The sequence below is a fragment of the Macaca thibetana genome, chromosome 3, assembly GCF_024542745.1.
Source record: "Macaca thibetana thibetana isolate TM-01 chromosome 3, ASM2454274v1, whole genome shotgun sequence".
Classification (NCBI taxonomy): Eukaryota; Metazoa; Chordata; class Mammalia; order Primates; family Cercopithecidae; genus Macaca; species Macaca thibetana.
Window position 1 is genome coordinate 41,555,096 of NC_065580.1, and position 25,989 is coordinate 41,581,084.

At 38.2% G+C, this 25,989-nt stretch overlaps 2 protein-coding genes across 2 annotated transcripts in view; both read right to left on the minus strand.

Annotated features, from left to right (window-relative positions):
- LSM8 (LSM8 homolog, U6 small nuclear RNA associated) overlaps positions 1-25,989 on the minus strand; it is a 765,242-nt gene that overhangs the window by 515,851 nt on the left and 223,402 nt on the right. The gene's annotated exons all lie outside the window — the stretch shown is intronic.
- CFTR (CF transmembrane conductance regulator) overlaps positions 2,202-25,989 on the minus strand; it is a 180,832-nt gene continuing 157,044 nt past the window's right edge. Inside the window, exons 24-27 of the mRNA XM_050785105.1 lie at positions 18,310-18,399; positions 6,350-6,522; positions 5,632-5,737; positions 2,202-3,967 (exon numbers count right to left, since the gene is read on the minus strand). Coding sequence (XP_050641062.1) covers positions 3,767-3,967; positions 5,632-5,737; positions 6,350-6,522; positions 18,310-18,399 — 570 coding nt within the window. The 3' untranslated portion in view covers positions 2,202-3,766. The remainder of the gene's footprint in view (positions 3,968-5,631; positions 5,738-6,349; positions 6,523-18,309; positions 18,400-25,989) is intronic.

Consider the following 25,989-nt stretch of genomic DNA (forward strand, 5'->3'; position numbering starts at 1 on the left):
GTCTCAATCGATAGAGAGTTGTTTAGCCAAAGTTTGCAGATGCACCCAGGAAGAACACAAGCCAGAGGAGCATCTGCGACCTGTGCTTTTCCAAAGAGGGTTTGGGAACTTTAATATTTAAAGAGTAAAGTGCAAACATGGAGAAGGAAGAGGAGGGAGGGTAGGCAGTGAGGCAAATGGTTCCATTCAGGTGAGGCTCTGGTGAGTGTTCAGTAAATCCAAATTTTATAGGTAAAAATAGGGAGTAGAGGAAAAGTCAATTATGCGTTCATTGCAGGGTAGACAGCGGGATGATTTCTAGTCTTGCCCTTGTCCTGTGCCTATGAAGACAAGCTGGTAATTGACATTGTCGGGGTGAAATTCAGCATAACTCAGTTTTAGGGATATTTTATAGGAGCGATATGCATCCTAAAAGATAGGGGCTCACAAGGATTTTTCTTGGGAGCAATTGTGAGGGAGGCCATTTCAGGAGATACGTAGCCTTCTATCATTGTGGAAACCTGGTGTATGGATGAGGCTATCACACAGGATTGTGAAGTTACAGCTACTGTTAGGGAACAAAAGGAAGGGAATATTGAGTAATTCAGCTCTGAAGCTTAACTTTCCCTTTGGCATAGTGAGCTTGGGGTCTTGAAATTCTATTTTCTTTCACAGTTGTAACAAATGTACCACTTTAGTGTGGGATGTGGAGTGGGGGAGGCTATCATGTATGGAGGAGTTATATGTAAACTCTCCATACTTTTTGTTCACTTTTGATGGGAACCTAAAACTGCCCTAAAAAACATAAAGTTCAGTAATTTTTAAAAAAGAACTAAACTAGAACATGCTCTGAGACTGCCCTCTTGGGGTTACGTGTGAAAACAAACCTCTCCAAGAAAGAGAACACAGGGCCGGAGGGCCTGGCATTCAGTAGGGATCTGCAGTTCGTCCACCACATGCTAGCAACTGCACATTTCATGAAGAAGCTCAACAAGGAAGCAAAAAAGGAACTAAAGAAGCCTCATCAATTTAAAAGAGGGATTTGGACAAAGAAAATCCATGCAGGTGCCAACACAGAAATAGTATTTTCCTTGATGAAGTTTTTTAAGTTATCAAGAGCTATGAGATAGCTAACACTCTTTGAAAAAACTTTAAAAGAAATAGATGGACACTTGCAGAATATAAATCTTTTGTGTTCTATAAGCCTCCATTTTAAAATAAAAATAACTTCAAACATATCCTAAGTCATGAAAGCAGGGACATGAAGAAATATTTGTACACCCATGTTTATAGAAACATTATTCACTATATCCAAAAGGTGGAAGCAAACCAAGTAGCCAGTGATGGATGAATGGGTGAGGAAAAATGTGGTACATATTTATAGAGTGGTCCCCCCATCCAAGGTTTTGCTTTCTGTGGTTTCAGTTACCTGTGGCACAGTACAATAAGATATTTTGAGAAAGAGAGAGACCACATTTGTATCACTCGTGTCATAATATATTGTTATAATTGTTCTATTTTATGATTACTGTTGTTGATCTCTTACTGTGCTTAATTTATAAATTAAACGTTATACATATGTATGTATGTATAGGAAAAAACACAGTAATCAGGTTCAGTGCTATTGGTGATTTCAGGCATCCATTGGGGGTCTTGGAACATATCCCCTAAGGATAAGGAGGGACCACTGTATAATGAATATTATTCAACCTTAAGAAGGAAGAAAATTGACCCATGTTGCAACATGGTTGAGGCTTGAAGACATTATGCTAGATGAAATAAGCACAAAAATACAAATACTGTATGATCCCACTCCTATGAGGTCCTTCCAGTAGTCAAAATCAGAGACAGAAAGAAAAATGGTGGTTGCCAGGCATTAGAGGAAAGATAAATGGGGGGATATTGACTAACGGGTAAAGAGTTTCAGTTTTGCAAGAAAAAAAAGTTCTGTGGAAGGATGGTGGTGACATTTGCACAACCATGTGAATGTACATAATGACACTGAACTGAATGTTAAGATGGTTAAAATGGAAATTTTTATGTTATGTATATTTTACCATAGTTTAAAAAGATAACTAAAAATGTGTGTTCTAATTCATGTGAGATTCTCAAAAGAGGCTATATCTAAAAGACAGATTCATGTTTCATGTTCCATGAAGCTTAGAGATTGGAGTAAGAGACTCATGAAACATGACAAGTGAACGCATCTGAAAACAACGAAGTTTCACACAAATGTACGGATTTTATTGACAAGTGATATTTTCTTACAGTAATAAATATAATGCAATCTTCTTAAGAGTCAGGTTGGAGTTAGGAAGGCAGTGTACCCTTCATGGGAACAGTCAGACTGGTGGTACCATCTTCTTCAGAACTGCATCTAAGAGGGAACCTGTGTGCTGGCTGGGAATCACACAGCTGTGGGAAACAACTGCATCAGCCCCAAGGCTTCCCTCCAGACCTAAAGGTGATTCATGGCCCCTGGTTAATATCACCCTAGGTTCTCCCCTGTCCCAGTTTTAACATAATATATCATAAAAATAGCTAGTGCCATAAAAAGTCAACATTTCAAATATAAAAATTATTTTATACAAATATAATTCATAATTATTCTTTTAAAATACAGCATTGTTACATATGTTTGAAACATTATTAAAATAAATATTTCGTAGAGAAAAAATTTTGCTTCACAAAATTATAAAACAGAAGCATATAAAACTAATTCATGATTGGTGCTTCTTCAGGGTGTGTCTCATTCTCTCTTAGTGTAGGCAGCATGAAGTACATACATCTAGCCTGAAAACATACCACCATCACCCTATATATCTAAATGCTTGGAATTCATGTGTATCTACCCACAGTGCCCATGGCCTATCTACTTACACATCCTCTACTTGGAGCTTCTGTGGGAAGAAGGGCTTTCCTGTGGCAATTTGCACTAACATACTTTTCCAGTCAACCTCTAGTTCAGAGGTCTGTGAGCTTGTCACTTTCTGGAGTTTGGGAAAAGGCATATTAACTTCTTCATCAAGGGAACCATCCTGTCCCCTGTGTAAGAGTGTAACAGCCCTTTTCCCAGGTAAGGAAAGTATTGTGATTATCTGAAATATCGAGATTGTTGGTAGACCTGGACAATACTAACCCTGATTTCCAGGATCTGGAAGTTCTCTTTCCTGACTGCTCACTAGATGTTGGATGGGCCATATTTTGATGTGCAGTCTTGTGGTTCCTGCAGTATTCTAATACTTGCTTGGAAATGAGATAGTTGGAATGCTTAGCAAACAATATAGTTGTGTTTCTAAACATCATGAGGAGAAGAAAGAAAAAGGAATACAAGCTTATATAAACCACCTAAGTTTCCAGTTATCATTATTTAATCATAACCCTAAGAAGTATGATTTCAGTTCTTCTCCAACACTACAAATTAATGAGTTTCACTAGACAATAAGTTGATCAACTAGGCTGATTGACATTTATAGCTGTCTTTCCAATTACTAACACATGGCAAGGGTTTTCAGGAAAATCTGGCTTGCAAAACACAAGTGGTAAATCTTCAAGGATTTGAAGTACCTTTCACACAATTTGACCATTGCCAGGAAGCTATTTATCCAGACCCATATCAGTGTCCTCAATTCCTCTTACCAAAATGTTTCTTTTTTTAAAAAACGTAATTCATCCTTGTTTTCTGAGGCAGAGGTGACTGTTCTACAAGCTCCAATTCCATGAGGTGACTGTCCCACGAGCTCCAATTCCATGAGCAAATGTCTCATGTCAACATTTAGGCTGCTCTCTAAAGCCTTGTATCTTGCACCTCTTCTTCTGTCTCCTCTTTCAGAGCAGCAATTTGGGGCTGAGTCTTGCACTTGCTTGAGTTCCGGTGGGGAAAGAGCTTCACCCTGTCGGAGGGGCTGATGGCTTGCCGGAAGAGGCTCCTCTCATTCAGCAGTTTCTGGATGGAATCATACTGCCGCACTTTGTTCTCTTCTATGACCTAGGGAAATGGCTGTTAGTGAGATCTGGGACAGAAGGCAGGTCAGACTACAGCAGGGACAGAAACTGGCACAGGCTTAAAGGAAAATAAAAGTCAAAGAATGCAATGTCCAGAGCCTTGCATTTTGAACAATCAGGTATATCACATTTAACTGCTGTGTCCTTTTGCTCTAAGGAGGTTCTACCATCTGTGAAATTAGCTGTGATTTTCTATTCAGCAGCTGGAAGATTCTTCAGGGAGGTTTAGTGGAACTGAAGGTGCTTTGAAAACAAAATATTAGGTCCCTTATATATTACCTAAAAAATGAGTGTAAGTCTACAGCACCATAAAGAGTTGAACTTCTTCAGGCCGGGCGCGGTGGCTCAAGCCTGTAATCCCAGCACTTTGGGAGGCCGAGACGGGCGGATCACAAGGTCAGGAGATCGAGAACATCCTGGCTAACACGGCGAAACCCCGTCTCTACTAAAAACACAAAAAATTAGCCGGGCGAGGTGGCGGCGCCTGTGGTCCCAGCTACTCGGGAGGCTGAGGCAGGAGAATGGCGGGAACCCGGGAGGCGGAGCTTGCAGTGAGCTGAGATCCGGCCACTGCACTGCAGCATGGGCGACAGAGCAAGACTCCGTCTCAAAAAAAAAAAAAAAAAAAAAAAAAAGAGTTGAACTTCTTCAACAGTGATCTGAAGCTTAAGAATTCCAGACTAGTCAGGATGTCCCTGAGTTTAATACACCTCCTTGGCTTGTTCAAGTTGAGCAAATCCAAGATCAGACAATAGAGGACTTTACTTAGATTCTTGAACTTGTCCATGGCAGGGCAAGAGGTTGTGAGTCTGTCCCCCTAATTTGTTACTTCAAGCTTAGTGATAATCATGGTAATAACAAGCCTTCAGCAAGGAAACCATTTACTTCCAGGAGGCTCAAAAGCCTGAACAGAAATGACGTGATACATCATCCTCAGAACTTCCTTGTGACTAAACCATAGAGAATTTGTAAACATCACTTGAAAGAATCTGTGACAGTTTTATTTTGTTTTAATAAAGACAGATGGGGCCTCACTATGTTGCCTGGACTGATCTTGAATTCCTGGCCTCAAGTAATCCTCCTACCTCAGCCTCCCAAAGTGTTGTGATTACAGATGTAAGCCACTGTGCCTGGCCCTGTGACAGTTTTTTAAGAACAGTGAGAAGGTGGTTGAGAAAGGTACTACCTGAACCCAAATCATGGCTAGAAAAATGAAATGTGCCTCTCAACTTTGTCATTAATACCATAAATTAGACTGCAAGACAACTAGGCCTGTCCCAGACCACATCCATGGGAGATTTAGTTATTGAAAGAATCATAAGGACCTTTTTAAAAATCTTAAACAGTGGAGTATTTTGTATGGCTTGGTCCCCAAATAAAGGGCTCAAAAATTATATATATCCTATTTATAAATATAACTTAGTAATATGCTGCCATTTTAGATTTACTGTATTTCAACCTCACCACATGGCTCAGATCAAAGTGAAAAACTTGTGCGGCTATTTTGAGTAAAGCTGGATGGCTGTATGACACATATTTTTGAAAAGAACTTGTACATTGTTACAGTTTGCAGGAACTATCACACCTGAGATTGTTATCAAGCATTACAAGGGAAACAAGATCTTAAGTAAAGTTATAAAGACTCACCAAAAATTGTTGGCATTCCAGCATTGCTTCTATCCTGTGTTCACAGAGGATTACTGTGCAGTCAGCAAATGCTTGTTTTAGAGTTCTTCTAATTATCTGGTACGTTCTAGAAAAGAAAGAAAATACTATACATAATATCACAGAACAGTAATTATCTGTATTTACTATTACTAATAGTAATTATGTCTATTGTTCTATTAATTTATCTCTTTAAATTACTTCTTTCTTTAAGTTCTTTTCACATAATGTTGATATAGAGTTAGCCACAATCAGCTTTTCAACCATGGGGTAGATTCTAAGTATCCACAAATAAACAGGACAAATATTTCGAAGAAACTTTTATAAATGAGTGTATTTTTCATTATGTAGATTCACCAGTACTTCTTTATTTGGGGCTATAAACATGCTTATGGTGTAAATGGGATACAAAGGCAAATCATAAGGATCAGATTATGCCCATGTATTTAAAAGTTTCATCATGTATTGACAAGGGGGAAGACTTTGTATGAAACTAAAAACTATCTTCAGAAGAAAACACAAGACTCTTAGATAAGGAAATAAGCATTTATGCTCATTTCCACTGGGCAATTATTTCATTTCCTGGGGGAGGCCCCCACTCACAGACATGATAGCCTAATAGAAATATGTGTTACCATGAAGCAGGCATAATGATTCTGTTCCTATTGTGCTATTAAGTAACAGAACTTCTGAAACTCACACTGGATCCAAATGAGCACTGGGTTCATCAAGCAGCAAGATCTTCGCCTTACTGAGAACAGATCTAGCCAAACACATCAACTGCTTGTGGCCATGGCTTAGGACACAGCCCCCATCCACAAGGACAAAGTCAAGCTTCCCAGGAAACTGTTCTATCACAGATCTGAGCCCAACCTGCAGTTAGAGAAGGTAGTTCAGATACCACAGAGTTAAAAACACTCAAGCGGTCGACATTCTAAAAATAAACACGGGAGTTCTGAAAGCTTATGTTTTTCATACCAATCCCTCTGGCCCCACTACCTGCCACCATTTGAATTTGATTGAGCAAAAGTCTATTTATTACCTTGACAAGTCTAAAGAATCAGTCTATAACTTGTTTTATCTTTGTACTTCATTCATTAGGAAACTTTCAATGAGTGCCTATTATGTGCCACGTATCCCAAAAGGTAGTAAGGAAACAATACGTGGTACATGGTTCTTGTGAGGCTCAGGGTTTATAAAGGTGTACCTAAATTATTCCAACACAACTGAATGCATGCTGGAAAAGATAATATGTATACATCGCAGGTATGCCCTCTAGTATGACATCCTATGTAGACAGAAGATAGAATGCAGCATAAAGGATGGAGGTATGATATCATCCTTGGTGCTACGTCCCATCTTCTACTCTGTCATGATTGAGGACAAAAGATAGCATAAAATAATCAACTGTGGGGTTTTTTAAATTACATATGGAAAATTGCTATTCATCTTTTGAAATCATAAAAACTAACTAACAAACAGATAAAAATATGAAGTAAAAAATACTGGCATTAAAATAGTGGCATAACACTAGGACATATAAAGCCTCTTAGATATTGGGGTAGAAAATGAGGGCTGTATTAGGGTCAATGACTTTTTTTTAAGCTAGACAGTAAAAGTAAAGTTTGAAAATGCAAATGAGATATAGAAACCCATTCTATCAAAATATGACAGTTATTGAAGTATTGGATTTATCGATTATTCGAATAAATGTGCATTAAATGTTTATTTTTGGCAAGTACTCCTGAGTGTATGAAGGCCAAAGAGATATACAGATGATTGTCTCCTGCCCTTGAGAAGTCTAGAATTTAGTATCAGGAGGTAAGATGGGCTCCCACCTGACTGTAATGGAGAATGAGACAATGGCCTCAGAAAGAATCTTTTGATTTCAGAGTTAAAATCAGAAATGGTCCAAAACACTGTGTTTGTTCATAAAAAATTAACTGTGTGTCCATCATCTTACCAGGAGATTTTAAGCCTCTTTGATATTGGGGTAGAATATGAAAGTTGTGTTAGGACTAATGGCTTGTTTTTTTAAGCTGGATAGGAAACAAACAAAACACATTTGAAAGTATATTGCACATGATACTCCTTTCCTTGGTTGGTTTTTCATTAAAGTAATCTCACCTTGTGGAAATTAATTAAAGTTTGAGAAGAGTTTCTGGTATGGTAGGAAATGTAAGCACATTTATTCGACAAGGGGGGCTACTCTGATGTATCCCCGAAGACTCGAACATAAAACTTAGAAATACAGGTGCTGAGAATTTGAATAAAGGGCATTGGGCAGGGAGTTAGAGGACCTGTGTCTTTCTTTGTGCCTTCAATGTTTTTTATTGTTTCAGTCTATGAAGCTAAGCTGCTATGGTCTATCTTTTTTAAAAAAACAAAAACCAAATCCCTCCCTTGTTTCTAGGTTCTCCTTTAGCTATCATTCAACATCCGCCTATTTAGTCATCTAGAAATCTCAAGAAATTAATGTGCATCTGTCGTCTCTACTGCTTCACACCACAAGAATTTTTCTTTCTTAAAACATCTACTCCTTGGCTTAAGAGAAACCACACACTCTATGGCCATTTCTTCCTATTGTCATGTGTGAACAACTCTCCCTCTTCCTGCCCCCTTGAATATTAGTCTTTGTCATTTCCAACTCTCCAGACTCTCCTCTGAGATCCCAGTCATTTTCAGGGAATTGAGGACCACCTATAAGCTAATAATTTTCAAATCTTTATCTTGATCCCTAGACTTCTTCCAATTACTTTTTAAATCATTTTCCTTCTTACCAACTCTATTACAGTGACCCCAGTCTGGGTCATCATCATCTCTTAGGCATCATCCTACAAATCTCAATTAGTCAAATTGTGAGTGCACCATACAAACACCCCAGGGATCTTCCAAAGATGTAGGTTTGACCATATCACTTCTGTTTTAAATCCTATGGTAGTTCTCCTCCTGGTGGAATAAAATCTAAGGTCTCTCACCTGGTATATGAGGCATCCAAATGGAGCCCTCTTCACTCTTATTCCCAGCGGCACCAAACATCTTGTAGTTCCCTAAACACCTTGATACTCTCAAGTGATGCCATTGCTAAGCCTGACATATCCTTCTGAATATCCCTGATCATCTCCTAAGGCATTCAACCAGGTACCTAGTGATAGTAGAATTTGTGCAAGTTTCCCTCGTTAGACTGTAAGCTTCTTGAGGGTAAAAACGTGCTCTTCAGCTCTGTGTTCCTAATGCCAGTCCTGGGTAACTGTCAACCTCAACAATTCATTCATTTATCAAATAGGTACTGAGCTCCTAGAATGTGGGTGGCCGAACAAAACAGAGTTTTGATGAATCATAAATAAATCAAAACTTAAGGATGAATGAATGAGCACTGGCTTAAGCTCTGCCATTGTAAAATGTTATCTAAGACATATCACTTTGCACGTGAGTATTTAAGATGCTATAAATTTCCCACAAAATCAAATTATAAAATTAAAAGTTCCCTAACACTGACAGAAATGATAGTACTTTAGATCAATCAGCAGTATTTGAGGTTTTGTTTTGTTTTTTTTTTTCCAGTCAAATTAACCAGCAAGAAAAGGTCTGGCTAAAGACTGGAGCTCTAGAGTCAAACACAGTCAGCTTTGAATCTGTCCTCTTCGGCTCATTTGCTGATGATATCAGGTGCATTATTTTAAGTCTCATTTATCTCATATGTAAAAAAATGGAGAAAATAATAATATTGATGTCAAAGGGTTGTTACCAGGATTACCAGAGATAATTCGTGGAAGGCGGCTCCCACAGAGTATGGCACATGGTAAGTACAGTAATTATTAGTATTATTGGAGCCTGGGCAACTCCAAGGACATGGGCTCGGTAACTGAAACACTACCTTTGTGTGACAACAGCTTTGTAAAAATTTTCCTTCACAAGTTGCCTTGGGAATTAAATTAGCAGGAAGTACTGCAATACTGTGAAGTTAGTGATGGCCATAGTAACAGGGTGGAGATTTTGGTCAGAATGCAGTACGCTCCCTCTAGATTCACACTAGTCATACACTGATTTCCTAAGGCCATACTAGGAAAGCTGTTTGACTGTCTTAGACTTTGCACTTGTGGCAAAGAGTGGAGCAAAGTATGTTTTTCCCCAGATGAAATTCTTTATTAGAAGTAAATAATTACATAAATTTATATATAACTGTCAATATTTAGAGAATAGAATTTTTAAAATGAATGACACTAAGACTGACCAATGCAGGGGATATTTTGCAATATTCCTATCTCACTGTTTCATTCACTATGAAGTATAGTAAAAAGCTTTTTAGAATCATCTTCATTACAGAAAAGTCAACATAGTTAATAAAACTTAAAATTGAAGTCAGTAAACATTTAAGAAATTTATTAAGTGCCTATTTTCTGCCAGACATGGTAATAGGCTTTGGTGAGATAATGGAAAGCAAGATAGATTAGTAATTGTTTTTGAAAAGTACAAAGTTATTGTTACCAATCATATGTGCTGATAAGAATTCTCCTACGGATCTTTCGGATGTAAATGACTGCTTAGTCATGTATTCCTTCAACTGGCTCTTAATGAGAGTTTATTAAATTCTAGGTACTCTGACAGACCCAAGATTCAAAGATGAGTAACAGGAGCCTCTGCCTTAAAGGAAATTATGGTCCAAAAGGGGAGAAAAATAGTAAGTGGAAAATTACTGTTCAAAGAGATAAGCACTATGGGCAAAAAACAAACAAACAGGAAATTGCTAGAGATCATCTGATTTAGTGATCTGTGGCAGCAGAATCCTTTATCCTTTAAATATGTATATATATGCACACACATACTCACACATGTATATTCCCAATATAATCTTTCTTTTCTTTCTTTTTTTTTCTTTCTTTCTCTTCTTTTTTTTTTTTTTTTTTTTTTTTTGAGACAGAATCTTGCTCTATTGCCCAGGCTAGAGTGCAGTGATGCGATGTGGGCTCACTGCACCCTCCGCCTCCCAGGTTCAAGCAATTCTCCTGCCTCGGCCTCCTGAGTAGCTGGGATTACAGTGCCTGCCACCATGCCCAGCTAATTTTTGTATTTTAGTGGAGACGGGATTTCTACATGTTGGCCAGGCTGGTCTTGAACTCCTGATCTCAGGTGATCCACCCGCCTTGGCCTCCCAAAGTGCTAGGATTACAAGTGTGAGCCACTGAGTCCAGTCCCCAATATAATCTTGTTAACACTATCATTAGAAACCATTTTTCAATAAATTTAAAAAAAATATGTACAAACTTTAGCTCAGTCCTGTCCAAACCAAGAAGACTTCAAAATTACTGGAATCTAAAGTTTTCTAATTATTTTCATTACAACCTAGCATTAAAAATAAATAAATAAAAACATCAACAGTTTGTAGATATAAAGAACTTTAAGAAAAATAACTTGACAGCTTCATGCTAATGAGCTAGTAAGTAGTATGTACTTCCCAAACTGCTGTGAAAAAAGAAGAAATTTTGTTTTGTAACATGTTAAACTAAAAAAAAAAAAGTCTAAGAGTTTGTAAAGGATTCAAAATGTTGACTTTTGCTATTGCCGTACTCTGGAATGTTATTATGGAGCAAGAGTTTGCCCTTGTGACAGAGAAACATGAAAAAAAAATCATAAAAGTGAATTGCAGTTTTACTGAATAATCCGTAAGTGACAGTTATAAAAATAGACACAGTCAACTCCTTTTAATACTCTGTTTGCTACTCTGTAGATTTTTCAGGGTAAATTTTCAACTTACGAGGCCACTATTGCTGCTATTTAGCTTGTTTTCTAAAATACCTTACTATCAATGAGTAAGGATGGAAACTATTTTATAAGTAATTGAAAAAGCAAACAATTACCCAAAAAGCCTTCATTCCAAAATCAACAGACATTGTACTTAGATTACAGACAACCCTGAGATAGCCCACAGGGGTGATGAAGCTCTGTTCCCGCATCTGCCAGCTGTCCCAGTCGAGGCCCTCAGACATCTCAAGGCTCTGAGTCCTCATTTTAAAGTGAGGATGGTAATACCTGCTGTGTATCAATCATAAGGCTGTTTCCATGATTTATTACATATGAAATGAAAGAACGCCTTATTCATTCAACTGATATTTACTGAATACCATCCGTGTGTGCAAGACTACTCTAGGCACTGGAAATACCACAATGAATAGGATAGAATCCCTGACCTCCAGGAACTTCCACTCCAGTAGGGGACATGGACAAGTTAAAAAGTAAATCTCCAGCCAGAGTGAGAAATGCTAAGAAAGGGGTGGAGTTATAGGGTACACCTAAGAAACTGAGACCTGGAGTGTCGAGGCAGATTTTTGGAAAGAAGTGATGTGTAAGGAGAGGCCTGAAAGATGGTAGAAGCAGGCAGTGAAGGGCTGGGGAGTTTCCCAGGTGGAGAACAGCATGTGAACAAAAAAGCCTCTGCAGAACAGAAAGCACATGTGCTTTAGAGAACCAAAGAACATCAGTATAACTGAATCATGGAAAGTAAGGGGAAGTTGGGCAGTGAGTGTAGAAAGCCAAACAAAGATGAAATCATGAAGGACCTGGTAAGCTACCTTAAGCAGTGTGGACTTAGTCCAGAAGGCATTAAGGAGCCATATGAAGGGAAGAAACAAGTGATCAGATGTGGGGTTTGGAGAGATCACCAGAGCTGCAAAGAGCAGAATGAACTGTTGGGGGTCAATGAGGGAAATGAGCCAGGAAGCTATTTCAGAAATTCATGCAAGTGTTAACAGTGGTGTCAGGTGGAAATGAAGAAAAGTGAATATATTCCAGATACTCCCGAGGGACAGCATTGACAGGATGTGGCATGTGGGTACCCGTGGAGGAACTTGAGAGTGAAAGACGAGTCCCAGGTCTTGGCTTTGGGAAACTGGAGGGTGGGATGTCATTCAGTGGAATTAGGAACACAGGACAGGTATGTGGTGGGGCAGGGAAGGAACACAATCATAGACATAAGGTGCTTTTCATATGCTGAGATATCAGATGGAAAGCTCTGGGAACAGGCAGATATGGAGGTCATCAAAATAGAGATATTAGTTAAAGCCAAAAGGACACATGAAATTTCCCAGGGAAATTAAGTAAAGTGAGACAAGAACTAGGATTCTGTCAAACACCATTTAAAGGATGACCAAGTAAAGTCCAGATTAAAAAAAACATGATTATAGTTACTTTTACTTGGTACCTATATTTGCCTGGCACTGCGCTGGGCCCATTTTACATGTAAACTTGAAAAGTCACAACAATCCTACCAATTTATTGGGCCACAATGCCAGAAGTCTATTTGTTTTTCTCTCGGGATTCAGTTTCTTTTAAAATTCTCTTTTGTCTACACAGCTGGTAATTTCAGTTTGGCACCAATCTTGGAGAGAAGCTGTCTGAGCCTAAGCTGTTTTGGGATGGGTAAATTAAACTATCCAACTTCTAGGTCTTAGAAACTCTCTTTCCTTCCCTTGGTCTTGCTTTAAATTCCCCCATCAAATGACAGGGCAGAGTGCCATGGTAAAGGTCTGGACCCAGGAAATAAGGAAAAAGGAGGCTGTCTGGACCAGCTTTGGTTCTAAGCCTTCCAGCTAGTAACTAGGCACAAGTCCTCATGGCTTCATGAGATGCAGTCCAGATCAGCAAGGATAAGATTCTGCACTGGAGTTGGAAGCCAAGTCCAAGCTAGAAATAAAGCATTTCTTGGCCTGGAATTGTCACTGTATATATTTTTAATTTCCATTTGGGATAATGGAGAATTATGTAGGAGGTGCTGTTGGGATAAGATTCAGGTGTTTGGCTATTTGTCATTATTCTGTTCATTTACCTCTAGAGATACTAGTCATGGCAAGGACACAGAGAGGACTAAGTGAGATGACATACATCCTGGTTTGCCCTGGAAAGTCCTGCTTTACACTGTTGTCATAATGTCCTCTTCCAATTTAGTATCTGACACGCCCAAAAATGTCCTGTTTGGGCAAATTATATTATCAACTGTATTAGACTAAAGCCTAGGCCTCGTGACTTTGAAACCCAAATGCCTTTTCTGCTTCTCTAGGCTGATACTTGCTTATTTGTATGCTGCTAGCAGGCTTCCTCATCAAAAACCTATCACTACTACTCAAAAAAGCACACTACTACTCAACAAAAACTCCGCACTACTACTCAAAGTGCTCATGACATTAAAGTTAGACTAACATCATCATCTTTGTGAATAGTGAATTATTAAGAAGGAGAACAGTAAAAATATAAATCTAAATATGAACTGATTAAATAAAAATCTAAACAGGTAAAAGTTTTGCATTATATTAGTATTTAAAATCGTAACCACAGGCTCTAAGATTTTAGATTATACTTATGATCCTGCTTTCCTGTAAATTTTATTTTGATTTGGCAATACTTGCAGATTTCATAAAGGCTAATGTCTTCCCTCCCAAGTTTCTCTCCCATTGCATTGTGTTCCTATAGTGCATTCTCTGAAGTCACATCAAAGATCTTAAAATGTGTCACTTGCAATTTAGTTAATGTTTTCTTTAAAGCCCCTGTGTTTGTTGGGTAATAAGGAAACTTTGATAATGAAAACGGTTAATCTAAGTACATTTTATTAGGGGCATGTTAAGGTTGGGCACTCAACGGGTAAGTGTTTAACACTCACAGGCATTTCAAAGCTCCTGGCAAGGTCCACTGTGAAGGGAGGCAGAAAAGGGAAGAACATTTGGGATAAACAGAAATTGGGCTACAAGGACCAAAAGTGCTAGTAGTGGAATACAGTTGTTCTCTAAGAAGACCTTTGAGGCTGAACATTTTAGGTCCCCTGATCCTATTCTGCTTCTGCCACAATCCAGACCTTTGGACTTAAGTTTAATAAAACAAAATAATTTATGTTCCCCTTTTCTTTAATATAATGCCTATATTTTTAAAATTATAAGTTTATAGCTAGAGTATTCTGTTAAAGAAACCGAGAATTTCTCCAGCTCTTCTCCCCACCAAATTCCTCTGTATAATGCCCTCAATTATAATGAACCACCTGTTGGATAAACATAAGGTGTTATTTAGAAAATTTTATTCCATTTTAGTTAATATATTTCCTATATAATGTCCTAATGCTTCAAAGGATGGCATATGCCTCATCTAGGTCATGTGGTATTTTGCCTGGCAGTGCTCACAGCCACATACCCAAAGGCAGACGATTCCTGGCAACTTCCAAAGAAAACTATAGTCATTTGCAGGTGCTCTAGAATGAGCATCACTCTTTTGTGCTAAACCTATGTTTCCCAGAGAAGTATATCAAGTCAAACCAAAGCCTCCTTCTTGTAGTGGAGAACTTCAGAACTCAGATAGGGAGTAGATGAGAAGGTGTGGAGAGATGATACCTTATACTGGGAATAATCCCAGTGTAGTGGAGTTGCCTGGGTCTCTTCTAATTCATGTTTCATTGATGCACATTGATTACGGAAGGACAAAGTAGTGCTATCTATGGGTTTGCTATAAACTGAACTCTTCTGTCCCCCTGCCAAAGTCATATATTGAAATCCTAACTTCAAAGATGATGGTATTAGGAGGTGGGGCCTTTGGGAGGTTATTTAGGTCATGGGGCTCTACCCTAAACCCATGATTTGGATTAGTGCCCTTATAAAAGACATCCCAGAGAGCTAGCCTGCCCACTCTTCTGCCATGTAACAACACAGTGAGAACACAGACATCTGTGAGGAAGCAGGCCTTCACCAGACACAAAATCTGCTGGCACCAGATTTTGAACTTCCCAGCCTCCAGAACTGTGGAAAATAAATTTTACTGTTGTTTATAAGACATCTGGTCTATGGTATTTTGTTGTAGCAGCCCTAATGGACTAAGACAGAATATTGGTACTAGGATCTGGGTACTGCTGTAACAAATACTCAATGTGGAAGCAGCTTTGGAACCAGGTAATAAGTAGAGACTGGAAGAGTTTTCAGGTACATGCTAGGAAAAGCCTACATTGCTGTGAATGGACAGTTAAAGGCAATTCTGGTGAGGGCTGCGGAGAGGAGAGCTGTAGAGAAAGCTACTGTCTTCTTACTGAATACCTAAGTGGTCATGAGCAGAATATTTGCAAAAATATGGATGGTAAAGGCCCAATCTGATGGGTTTTCAGATGGAAATGAGGAACACGTTATTGGGCAATGGAGGAAAAGCTATCCTTGTTATAAAATGTCAAAGAACTTGGCTGAGTTGTTTGTGTCCTAGAGTTTTGTGGAAGGCAGAACATGAAAGCAGTGAAATCGAATATTTGACTGAGGAAATATCCAAGCAAAGTTGAAGGAGCACCTTAGTTATTCTTGACTGCTCATAGTAAAATTCAAAATGAGAAATGACTTTAAAATCTTTAAAATGGAATTATTGATCAAAAGGGAAGCAGAACTTCAAAATTTGGAAAATTCTCAGCCTATCCATATTGTGAAAGATGAGAAAGCCTTCTCAGGAGAGAATACAAAGGTTGTGGCCAAATTTGATAAGGAGATTACTATGGACTAGCCATCTCAACAGAAACTAGGTGCTATGCATTAAGACAGTGGGGATATTAGTCAGCCACCTAAACAGAAGCCAGAATTTATAGTCCAAGACAATGGAAGAATGACTCCAAAGCCATTTAGAGATCTTCCAAGCTGCCTTTCCCATCATAGGTTCAGAGTACAGAAGCCTGGGGTGGGGCAGAAAGATTTCAAAGGAGGGGCTACAATTGTCCCATGCCACCTCACACTGCAGACTTCACATTGCCACCTCATTGCAGACTTTACATTGCCACCTCACACTGCAGTGTTTGCTCCTGTATTAGCCCATTTTCACACTGCTATAAAGAGACTAGGTAATTTATAAAGAAAAGAGGTTTAATTGACTCACAGTTCCGCATGGCTGGGTAGGCCTCAGGAAACTTACAATCATGGCAGAAGAGAAAGAGTTATGTCTTACATGGTGACAGGCAAGAGAGAGGGTGTAAGAGCAGGGAAAACTGCCTTATAAAACCATTGGATCTCATGAGAACTCATTCACTATCATATGAACAGCATAGGAAACCACGCCAATGATCCAATTACCTCTCACCAGGTCCCTCCCTCAACACATGGGGATTATGAAGATTATAATTCAAGATAAGATTTGGGTGGTGACACACCCAAACCATATCAGCTCCCCATACTCCATTGCCAAGCATCTCCACCACCCTAGGTGTAGCTCTAGCAGACTCCAGGGCTCATGCACTACTCTCAGCAAAACTGTAGGGGGATGGCTGCCTTCACCTAGATTTCAAGAACTCAGAGAGTCACAGGGCCCAGGTAGAGGGCCAGGGAAGAGGTCATCACATAGCGCCCACAGTAGGGCAATGCCCAGTGGAGCTATGAAGGCGGGGCCACCTATGCAATCCCAGACCAGTAGAACCGCCAGGCATGCAATTGCACACTCAGGGAGCCATAGGTGTGGGATTGGAGCACAGACCTGCCACAAAGAATGAGACACTCAAATCCATGAGGATAGAGCCTCCACCCCAGGGTGTCCAGAGGTGAGACACCACTCCAGTAAGCCTGGAGAGTAAAACAAAACAAATTATTCTCGAGCCTTAAAGTCTTAGACTTATAGAGACCTGTCACTCCTTTTTTCTTTTCTATTTCTCTTTTTTGAAATGAGACTGTCTAGCCTGTGCCTGTTTCACCATTTTATTTTGAAAGCACATAATAGGTTTGATTTCACAGTTTCATAGTTGGAGAGCAATCTGCCTAAAGATGAATCACACCTTATGTCCCACTCTACCTGATTTAGCTGTTTGTGCTGATTTAGATGATATTTAGATGAAACCTTGAACTTCAGCCTTGTAAGTTGATGCTGGAACAAGTTAAGACTTTGGGGGCTATTGGGATGGAATGAATGTATTTTGCATGTGAAGAAGACATGAACTTTGGAAGCCAGGAGTGAAATGCTATGGTCTAAATATTTGTGTCCCCCCACCCCCTCAAATTCATATGTTAAAATCCTAACCCCCAAGGTGATAGTATTAGAATGTGGGACATGTGGGAGGTGATTAGGTCATGAGCACAAAGCCCTCATGATGGGATTAGTGCCATTGTAAAAAAGACCCCAGAGAGGTCTTGCCCCTTCCATTACATGAGGACACAGCAAGAAGGCACCATCAATGAACCAGGAAGTATGATCTCACCAGACAACAAACCTGCTGGCACCTTGACCTTTGACTTCTCAGCCTCCAAAGATTGCTTATAAGCAGCTCAGTCTTTGGTATTTTATTTTAACAGCCTAAATGGACCAAGATAGGGCCTGATAGTTGGAGCCTTACTACTGAGAAGAGAAGTAGGTCCAGTCAAAAGTACCTGTTGCTCCAGGTATGTTAGGGTACTCCATTTTAAAGCTGTGCACAGAAATACACACACACAAAGTGTGTAGAATGATCTCAGCCATATCAACCATTTGTGTTGGTATGAGTTACCTCTTTCGAAATCATTTCAGTTACAGGTAGGTCCAGTCAAAAGTACCTGTTGCTCCAGGTATGTTAGGGTACTCCATTTTAAAGTTGTGCACACACATACACGCACACAAAGGTGTAGAATGATGTCAGTTATATCAACCATTTGTGTTGATATGAGTTACCCCTTTCAAAATCATTTCAGTTAGCAGCCTTACCTCATCTGCAACTTTCCATATTTCTTGATCACTCCACTGTTCATAGGGATCCAAGTTTTTTCTAAATGTTCCAGAAAAGATAAATACTTTCTATATCAATAAAGAAAAGAAGAAAAAAGTATGAATAACCTATATATCTTTTTATTTTTCCCTTATTGTATTGTAGAATATTTCAAATGAAAAAATATTTCAAAATAAGAAACACCCGTGTACTTACCATCCAGTTCTCTCAAATTTTAATATTTTATCATGTCTGCTTTGTATCATACTTTTAAGAAACAAATATTACAGCAATATTTGGAGTCCCTCGTGAACATTTTTCTAATCCCAATGTCTTTAGAATAAATAAATTGAGATAATTGTTAATTGTAGAATATTAAAAAATTTTATTCCTAGTAAGATTCCTTATTACAAGCAAATGTAATATAAAATTTAAAAGTAAAAAAAAAAAAACTGTAAGTTTATGAGTTATAATTAACTTGGTAGAACAAATTCCTAGTTTGTTAATGTATTTCTTTGGATTTCTCTGATAAGCCTAGCTTCCTAAGGGATTTTGAAATTTCTTTAACTTATGCTTATTCAAATACACATGTTTATCTCATCTATAAACCAAGGCAAAACTCTACTTATCTGATCAGAGAGGCACAAGAGAGAGCCTCAACTTAGAAATCAGTGGAAAAGCAGAAGTCAAATATTTGCTTAACTGAATGCATGTTCCTGGTAAGGAACAAAATGACAATCTAATTCCCTGCATGGAGCATTGCACAGCTATCACTCTGAGACATCTACTTACCAGATCACCGTCTGCTTAGGTCTACCTATATTATTTTAAAATGTCTTAAAAGAAAATCACTGTCTCATTGGGGAATGCCCATGCAATAACAATAATAATATTTAGTTCTCTGTGCATAGGGGTGAATTGAAAATAATATTTTTGATATCAACATTTAGAATAATTTTTTTATCCTTTTTTCTTTTGCCTTTGGTTAATAACATCCATTAAGGGGAATTAAGAATGAAATTTCTTGAAGTGTAGTTTTTACCAATTGCCTTGAAATGAGAATATTCAGTGGCCATCTGGTCCACAAGGAACCACATAAGGCAAGTCAATCCCCAATTAATGGTGTCTGTGTCTCTCAGGCAGGAGAGTATCCTCAGCAAGGCAGCCAAGTTTACTGAGGGTCATGTTAGAAACGTCATACCCTGGGGCATACCTTATGACTTAAAGAAAAAGTTGTTGTCACATGTCTCAGGAACTCTCTAGAGAGGTCAGCTAGGAACCCTATGCTGATATTTCTCAACCTACATCAAAATCACCTTCCTGAAAGGTACCTACATTGCTTTACAGAGGTGAATATAAGAGATAAGCATATGACTCATAGGATCATAAGATATGTGATGGATATGTTTGTGTATACACCTCCAAACTTCTATATAAATAAAAGTAATGGCTGAATAAACTGAAGAGAGTAGACAAAGGTCATTATTGGAGAATTCTGAAAAACTAAAGAGAATTAAACAAGAAGCAGTGCTGAGAACTTGAGTCAGTTCATTATTTAAACAATTGGATTTATTTAGTATATAAAGTTAAAAAGCCTTGCTGATAGAATTTTGCCATTTGCTGTTTTTTATATATTTTTCATTTTATATTGTGGTTCTTTAAATAAAAGGTTTCTAGCATTATAGAAAAGAACAGGAAATGATAATTTTAAGGGTTAACCAAGTATCAATGTATTACCTGCTACAGAAAAGTTATCTCCACCAAAAGGATGGGACCCATAGCTCCCATTTATGGCAGACTTACTATGAACCATGTCCTGGGACAGGCTCATTCTATATGTTATCTCTTTCAATATTCATGTCAACCTCATGAGGTAAATCCTATTATGTACATGAAGAATCAGCAGGTTGGAGAAGGTAAGTGACTTGTCCAAGGTCATTTAGCTAGGAGATAGTAGGAGCTGGAATTCAAACACAGGAGTGTTTGTCTCTAAACCTGTGCCTCTCATCACCACAGCAAAATGGCTCAAGTCCTTGTGGACCATTTTTTCCTTCCTATTTAAAGCTCAGGAAAGATTAAAGGTTGGGCAGCAGCAGTCTGATGGATGCATAAAGAGTCCATCAGTGCTCAGCAGCATATTCTTTATTTAGACAATTATCCATCCCTCTGGTCACAGGCTCAGTTCCTGGAGAGACTAGCTTCCTCTTCCTATGCAGGACCTGAGTTGAAGGGTTTTATATGGGCTACAGCTTCATTATAACTTTCAAGGAGACTTAACACATTCAATGGAAGCACACAAACTGAAATGAAATAATGGCATTATCATGGAGGACTGCGGGAGGATGGTGGGGGGAAGGCCAAAAATGTTACAGCATCAACACAGACAGAGAGTTATGAAAGGCAATGTGGCTTGCAAAGATGTTGTAGTAATGCAGTTCTGGCCTGGAAGGTATGTCTACAAACAGGAACCGAGCCTCTTTGATCCTCCATGTTTTATGAAATAGGTGCTACCTTTCTTCTCAAAGCTACTCTACCCCTAGGCCTTATCATCTCAGTGTATGGTACCTTCATTTCCTCAATCCAGAAACTTGGGAGTCATTCATGACTTATCTTTCTCCCTGATCTTCCCAAATAAAATTAATTATCAGTCCTATCTGGAGCAAGGCAAGAGCCTCCTAATTAATTTCTTTCCTTTCACTCTTGCATCTCTTCCCATCCATTCTCATTCAGCAATCAAAGCAATTCACTACAACAGAAATTAGAACATCTCATTGACCTTTTAACAAACCTTCAAAGGTTTTCCACTACACTCAGGCCTTTAAGATGGCCTACACGACCCTACATGTTTTAGCCCCTCCTACTTCTCTGACTCACTTAGTGCCCTTCTCCACTCTCTTCCCTTTCTTCCTGCCACCACACTGGCTTTCCTTCACTCCCTCAGCTTCTTCACACATTGGATTCCCCTTGCCTGGGAATCTCATTCCCTACCTTCTTTCCATGGACAACTGCCTTATTTAGGTTTCAAATTAAATATCACTTCCTCAGGGGTATCTTTCCTGATCCTCCACACCAAATAAGGTCTCCCAACATATGGTCTCATAATACTCATACTCTGCTTTCATAGCTTATAGTGAGTATTAAGATTATACATGCATTTGTGAACATTTTGTTTTTAACATCCATCTCTCCTACTAGACCATAACTGCTGTGTACCCTGTCCTTAGCAAAAGCTGTGTTCGTAATATAGTCTCAATCAATTCTGCCCAAATAAATAAATGGACTCATATGAAAATATAGGAAGTAAAATACAAAAACATCAAACTCAGAGTTCAGCACATGCTGTTTTTCTTCTTTCTGAAAGAATAGCTATTACAACCTAGTATTTTGTTTTAGCTCAGAAAAAATATATATATACACACATACACACTATATATATGTACAGATATATGTATGTATGTATACACACATGTATATATACACACAGATATGTATATAGATGTATACACACATATATATACATGTATATATCTATCTAGATGTGTATAGAGATATACATATATATCTACTGCCATATATATAATATGCACACCCATATATATATATACACACACACACACACCATGTATAATTCTATTAAAATGTGGCCAAATATTTATTAGTATCACAGTCTTTAAAGAAATAATACTAACAACCCATTAAAATTTTTATTGTTCTCTATAATTGCTTGGGAAATGGTAGGTCTAACTTTTATTCATAATACTATAGTCTAAAAGTTTATATAAAATATCTATCGAAGTATACTGATATATATTAATTTTAGCTAAAATAGATATATATTCAACATTATGAAGAAAGAAAGCTGTTGGTTGAAATTAGACATCCCAAAGTTTTAAGTGTGGTGAATTTGATACCATTCAGAAGTTCTGTAGCTCTTTTGTCTACAGTTTACTGTCTAGTGTTAGGTACTGAAGTAAGTACTCTAATTGAAAAAGAAAAATTAACTGAACAAACTGGTTCAGTTAGAATTCAATTTCATACAATTAGGCATTTCATTCCTGTATTACAAATAGTACCTGGCACTCTCTTGCTTCCAGGGGTGCCAGTGGGTGTCTTAGTTCTGTTTTATAAACTGTTTGAACTTTCCACAAACTCATCTCTAAATTTGAAAGGTCTTTGGAGGTCACCCAGGTCCTTTCCTCTGGTTTACAAATGAAACAGTCAAGGCCCTGAGAAGTTAAGTGGTTTGCCCAATGTGGTACACTCAGACTGATTTTGCAGCAAAAAATATACCTGAAACTATCAGTCACACAATGGCCCTTTATCTCTCTTTTAAGAAACTTCACCAATAGGAAAGTTAGGATGTGCAAATATCTGATATTTATTTAACGCCATATATGTCATAAAGAGCACTTGAGACCCAGAGAAAAATAAGAGCACCATTACTCACCCTGTGACAAACCTTTTTACTACAGCTTGACTCCTCAACTCAACTCAGTGGTAACAGATGAGCCTATATGGAGGTCTCAGGGTTGCTCATGTATATTTCACTGCAATAGGCATTATGCTTTAGCATTGGATGTCAAACAAAAAACAATAAAGCAGTTTGGCTAGTGTGGTGACTGGATGTAATATAAATTACATAAGTGGGAAGTGTGACTGTTTCTCTTTAAGCATACAGTGCTGTTTGACTTTGGCTCAGAATGGAAATCTATCTATCTATCTATCTATCTATCTATCTATCTATCTATCTATCTATCTATCTATCTATAGTAGGTAGGTAGGTAAATAATGTGTATATATATGTGTGTGTGTATGTGTGTATATATATTTATTTAATGCCATACACACACACACACACACACACATACACACACACACTCCATGTATAGTTCTATCAAAATGTGGCCCAAATGCTTATAAATATCACAGTGGTTTGGATCTCCCTTTTTGACAATGTCTGCAACATTTTCTTATAAATTGAATCTGTATACTAAAAATCTGTTCAGTGTGAACAAATCAAGATCCTAAATTTATGTTAGAGAATGTTTAAAAATAAGTATTGGCCAGGCACTGTTACTCATGTCTGAATTCTCAGTGCTTTGGGAGGCCAAGGCAGGAGGATCACCTGAGGCCAGGAGTTTAAGACCAGCCTGTACAACATAGTAAGACCCAGTCTGAATTAGCTGGTGGTATGGTTTGGATCTGTGTTTCCACCCAAATCTCATGTTGAATTGTAATTCCCAATGTTGGAGGCAGGCCTGGTGGGAGGTGACTGGATCATGGGGGTGGATTTCTCATGAATGGTATAGCACCATCCTCTTGGTGCTGTTCTCATGATAGCGATTCAGTTCTCATGAGATCTGCTCATTTCAAAGTGTGTGGCACCTCCTCCCTCACTCTCTCTTGCTCCTGATTCGTCATGTAACATGCCTGCTCCCTATGTGCCTTCCGTTAAAAGGTCAATGAAATGTTCTAATTTCTGTTGTAGTGAATTGCTTTGATTGATGAAAGTTTGTCACCTTTCAAACTTGTAACTGAAGATTTAGAAATACATTTTAAAATATTTTTTCTGTTTTTTATGAATTAAGTGCATAATTGATTGAAAACTTCCTGAGGTCTCCTCAGAAGCAGATGCTGCTATGCTTCCTGCACAGCCTGAAGAACCATGAGCCAATTACATTTATTTTCTTCATAAATTACCCAGTTTCCAGTATTTCTTTATAGCAATGAAAGGATGGACTAATACAGTTGGGCATGTTAGTGCGGGCCTATAATCTACCTACCCAAGAGACTGAGGTGGGAGGATCACTGGAGCCCAGGAGTTCAAGGTAACACACTCAAGCCTAGGTGACAGTGCAAGACTCTGTCTCCGAAAAAGTGTTGCTTTGTTTTCAAGAATATGTATTAGTTAGAACAAAGTAGCTATAAATAGATGAATAAAATATTCCTCAGTCAAAAATATTTAAGGTTTATAACAAATACAGAATAATTTTGTAATATTTACATATCTTTGCATATAAATGATTGCATGTAAGATATCCAAATTATTGTTTCCTCTAAAATTACTTAATGCCTTACAACCTTTTTATACTACATCTTTTTAGTATATACTTTTTCAGAGATAGCATAAAATACTTTCCTGGTCTGACCAAATAATCAAAAATTTCACATTTTTAGGCTCAGAAAGAATAAAATTACATCATACCTACTTCTATACAAATTATTTTTCTCTCCTCCCTTGAATTCAGTACTCCACCCCTACTGTCCTCATTTTACTCCAGACTCATCACTTCATAGCTGGAGAGCTTCCTAGCTCATGTCCCTGCTTCTCCTGCCACCTACACCCCATGCCGCAAGCAGCAGCAGGGTCCTCCACCACCCTTTCACCAGCCTCTTCCTCACTCAAAAAGGCCCAACCCATTCCTCATGAAGCCATGTTGGCACTTGTCAAGTATTAACTTCTTTTTCCTAATACTCCCTAACTTGTGACCTCCTCTGACCTTTTGCCCCTCAACTTTTTCTAGTTCCCATCTTAGTACTTGTCCATAATCTCCCTGCCTGGCATCCTGGAATACCCTCTCAACATCCTCATGCCCCCAACCATTCTAAAATCTACAAGCTTTATGACCCTTTATGAACCACTTTAATTATCACTTTCTTTGGGAAACTATATTCTTTTGTTCACTTCTATGGTACATACCTCCAATAAAGTACTAAGATGGGGACATTATTTCTTGTGCTCAAGGAACTGTAAATAATAATAACAACCACAACACAGCATATTGTACTTACTCTGTGCCAGGGAGTAGTACTAGTTATTAACTCATTTAATCCTCACAAAAACACAATGAATTAGTTACTGCCATTACACTCATTTTACAGAAAATAAAACAGATGCACAGATAAATCAAGATTACATAGACTAAAATTCAGATACTGATGGAACCACAATCTCTCGTTAAAGAAATCAAGCATTTAGTGATTCAGCACAAAACAACGCATATTGAATTCTTATCAAGCAAGCTATTGTGTTATGCACTCTATAAGGGACAGAAAAATTAGTAAGAAAAAAATCTATGTTTTATCTAGCATTTCTATTACATTCTTTTATCAACTCTGCTTTAATCGTTGATGATTTTGTGTTTAAACCTTGCTTTCTTAACTAGGATACCTGCAAGTATTTACATTGCTAAGTGGAAATTAAACAAATACAAGGATTACTCTAATATAAGATATATTAGAAGTGCCAGGTTTATAAACAACGCTCTAAATCCCATGTGGGACTGGAATGTGGGGGTGGAATGTTGGGATTAGTCAAAAACACCAAATTCACACAACATGAATGTTGCTTTGAAAAGTCTAATTTGTGTGACTCATAACAGAGCGACATAAGGGAAAAGATGAGGAAGGCATTGCAGTGGGAGGAGAAAAAAAGAAAGGATCACTGATGTGGGGGAGTAGCAACAACAGGGCTTGGGAGCTGGCCTTTCCTAATTACCCGCATCACGTTCGCTAACTAGCCCATGCCTTGACCCATGACTCTATTTAATCACCTATATTTAATTCATCGTTTTGGTTAAACCCTTTCTTCCTTGATCTCTGACTTACGACAATGAGTGTAATTTTGAACTTTTCATTTGAAGCTCATAGGTTGGATTGGGACCTCACTGTGACATTTC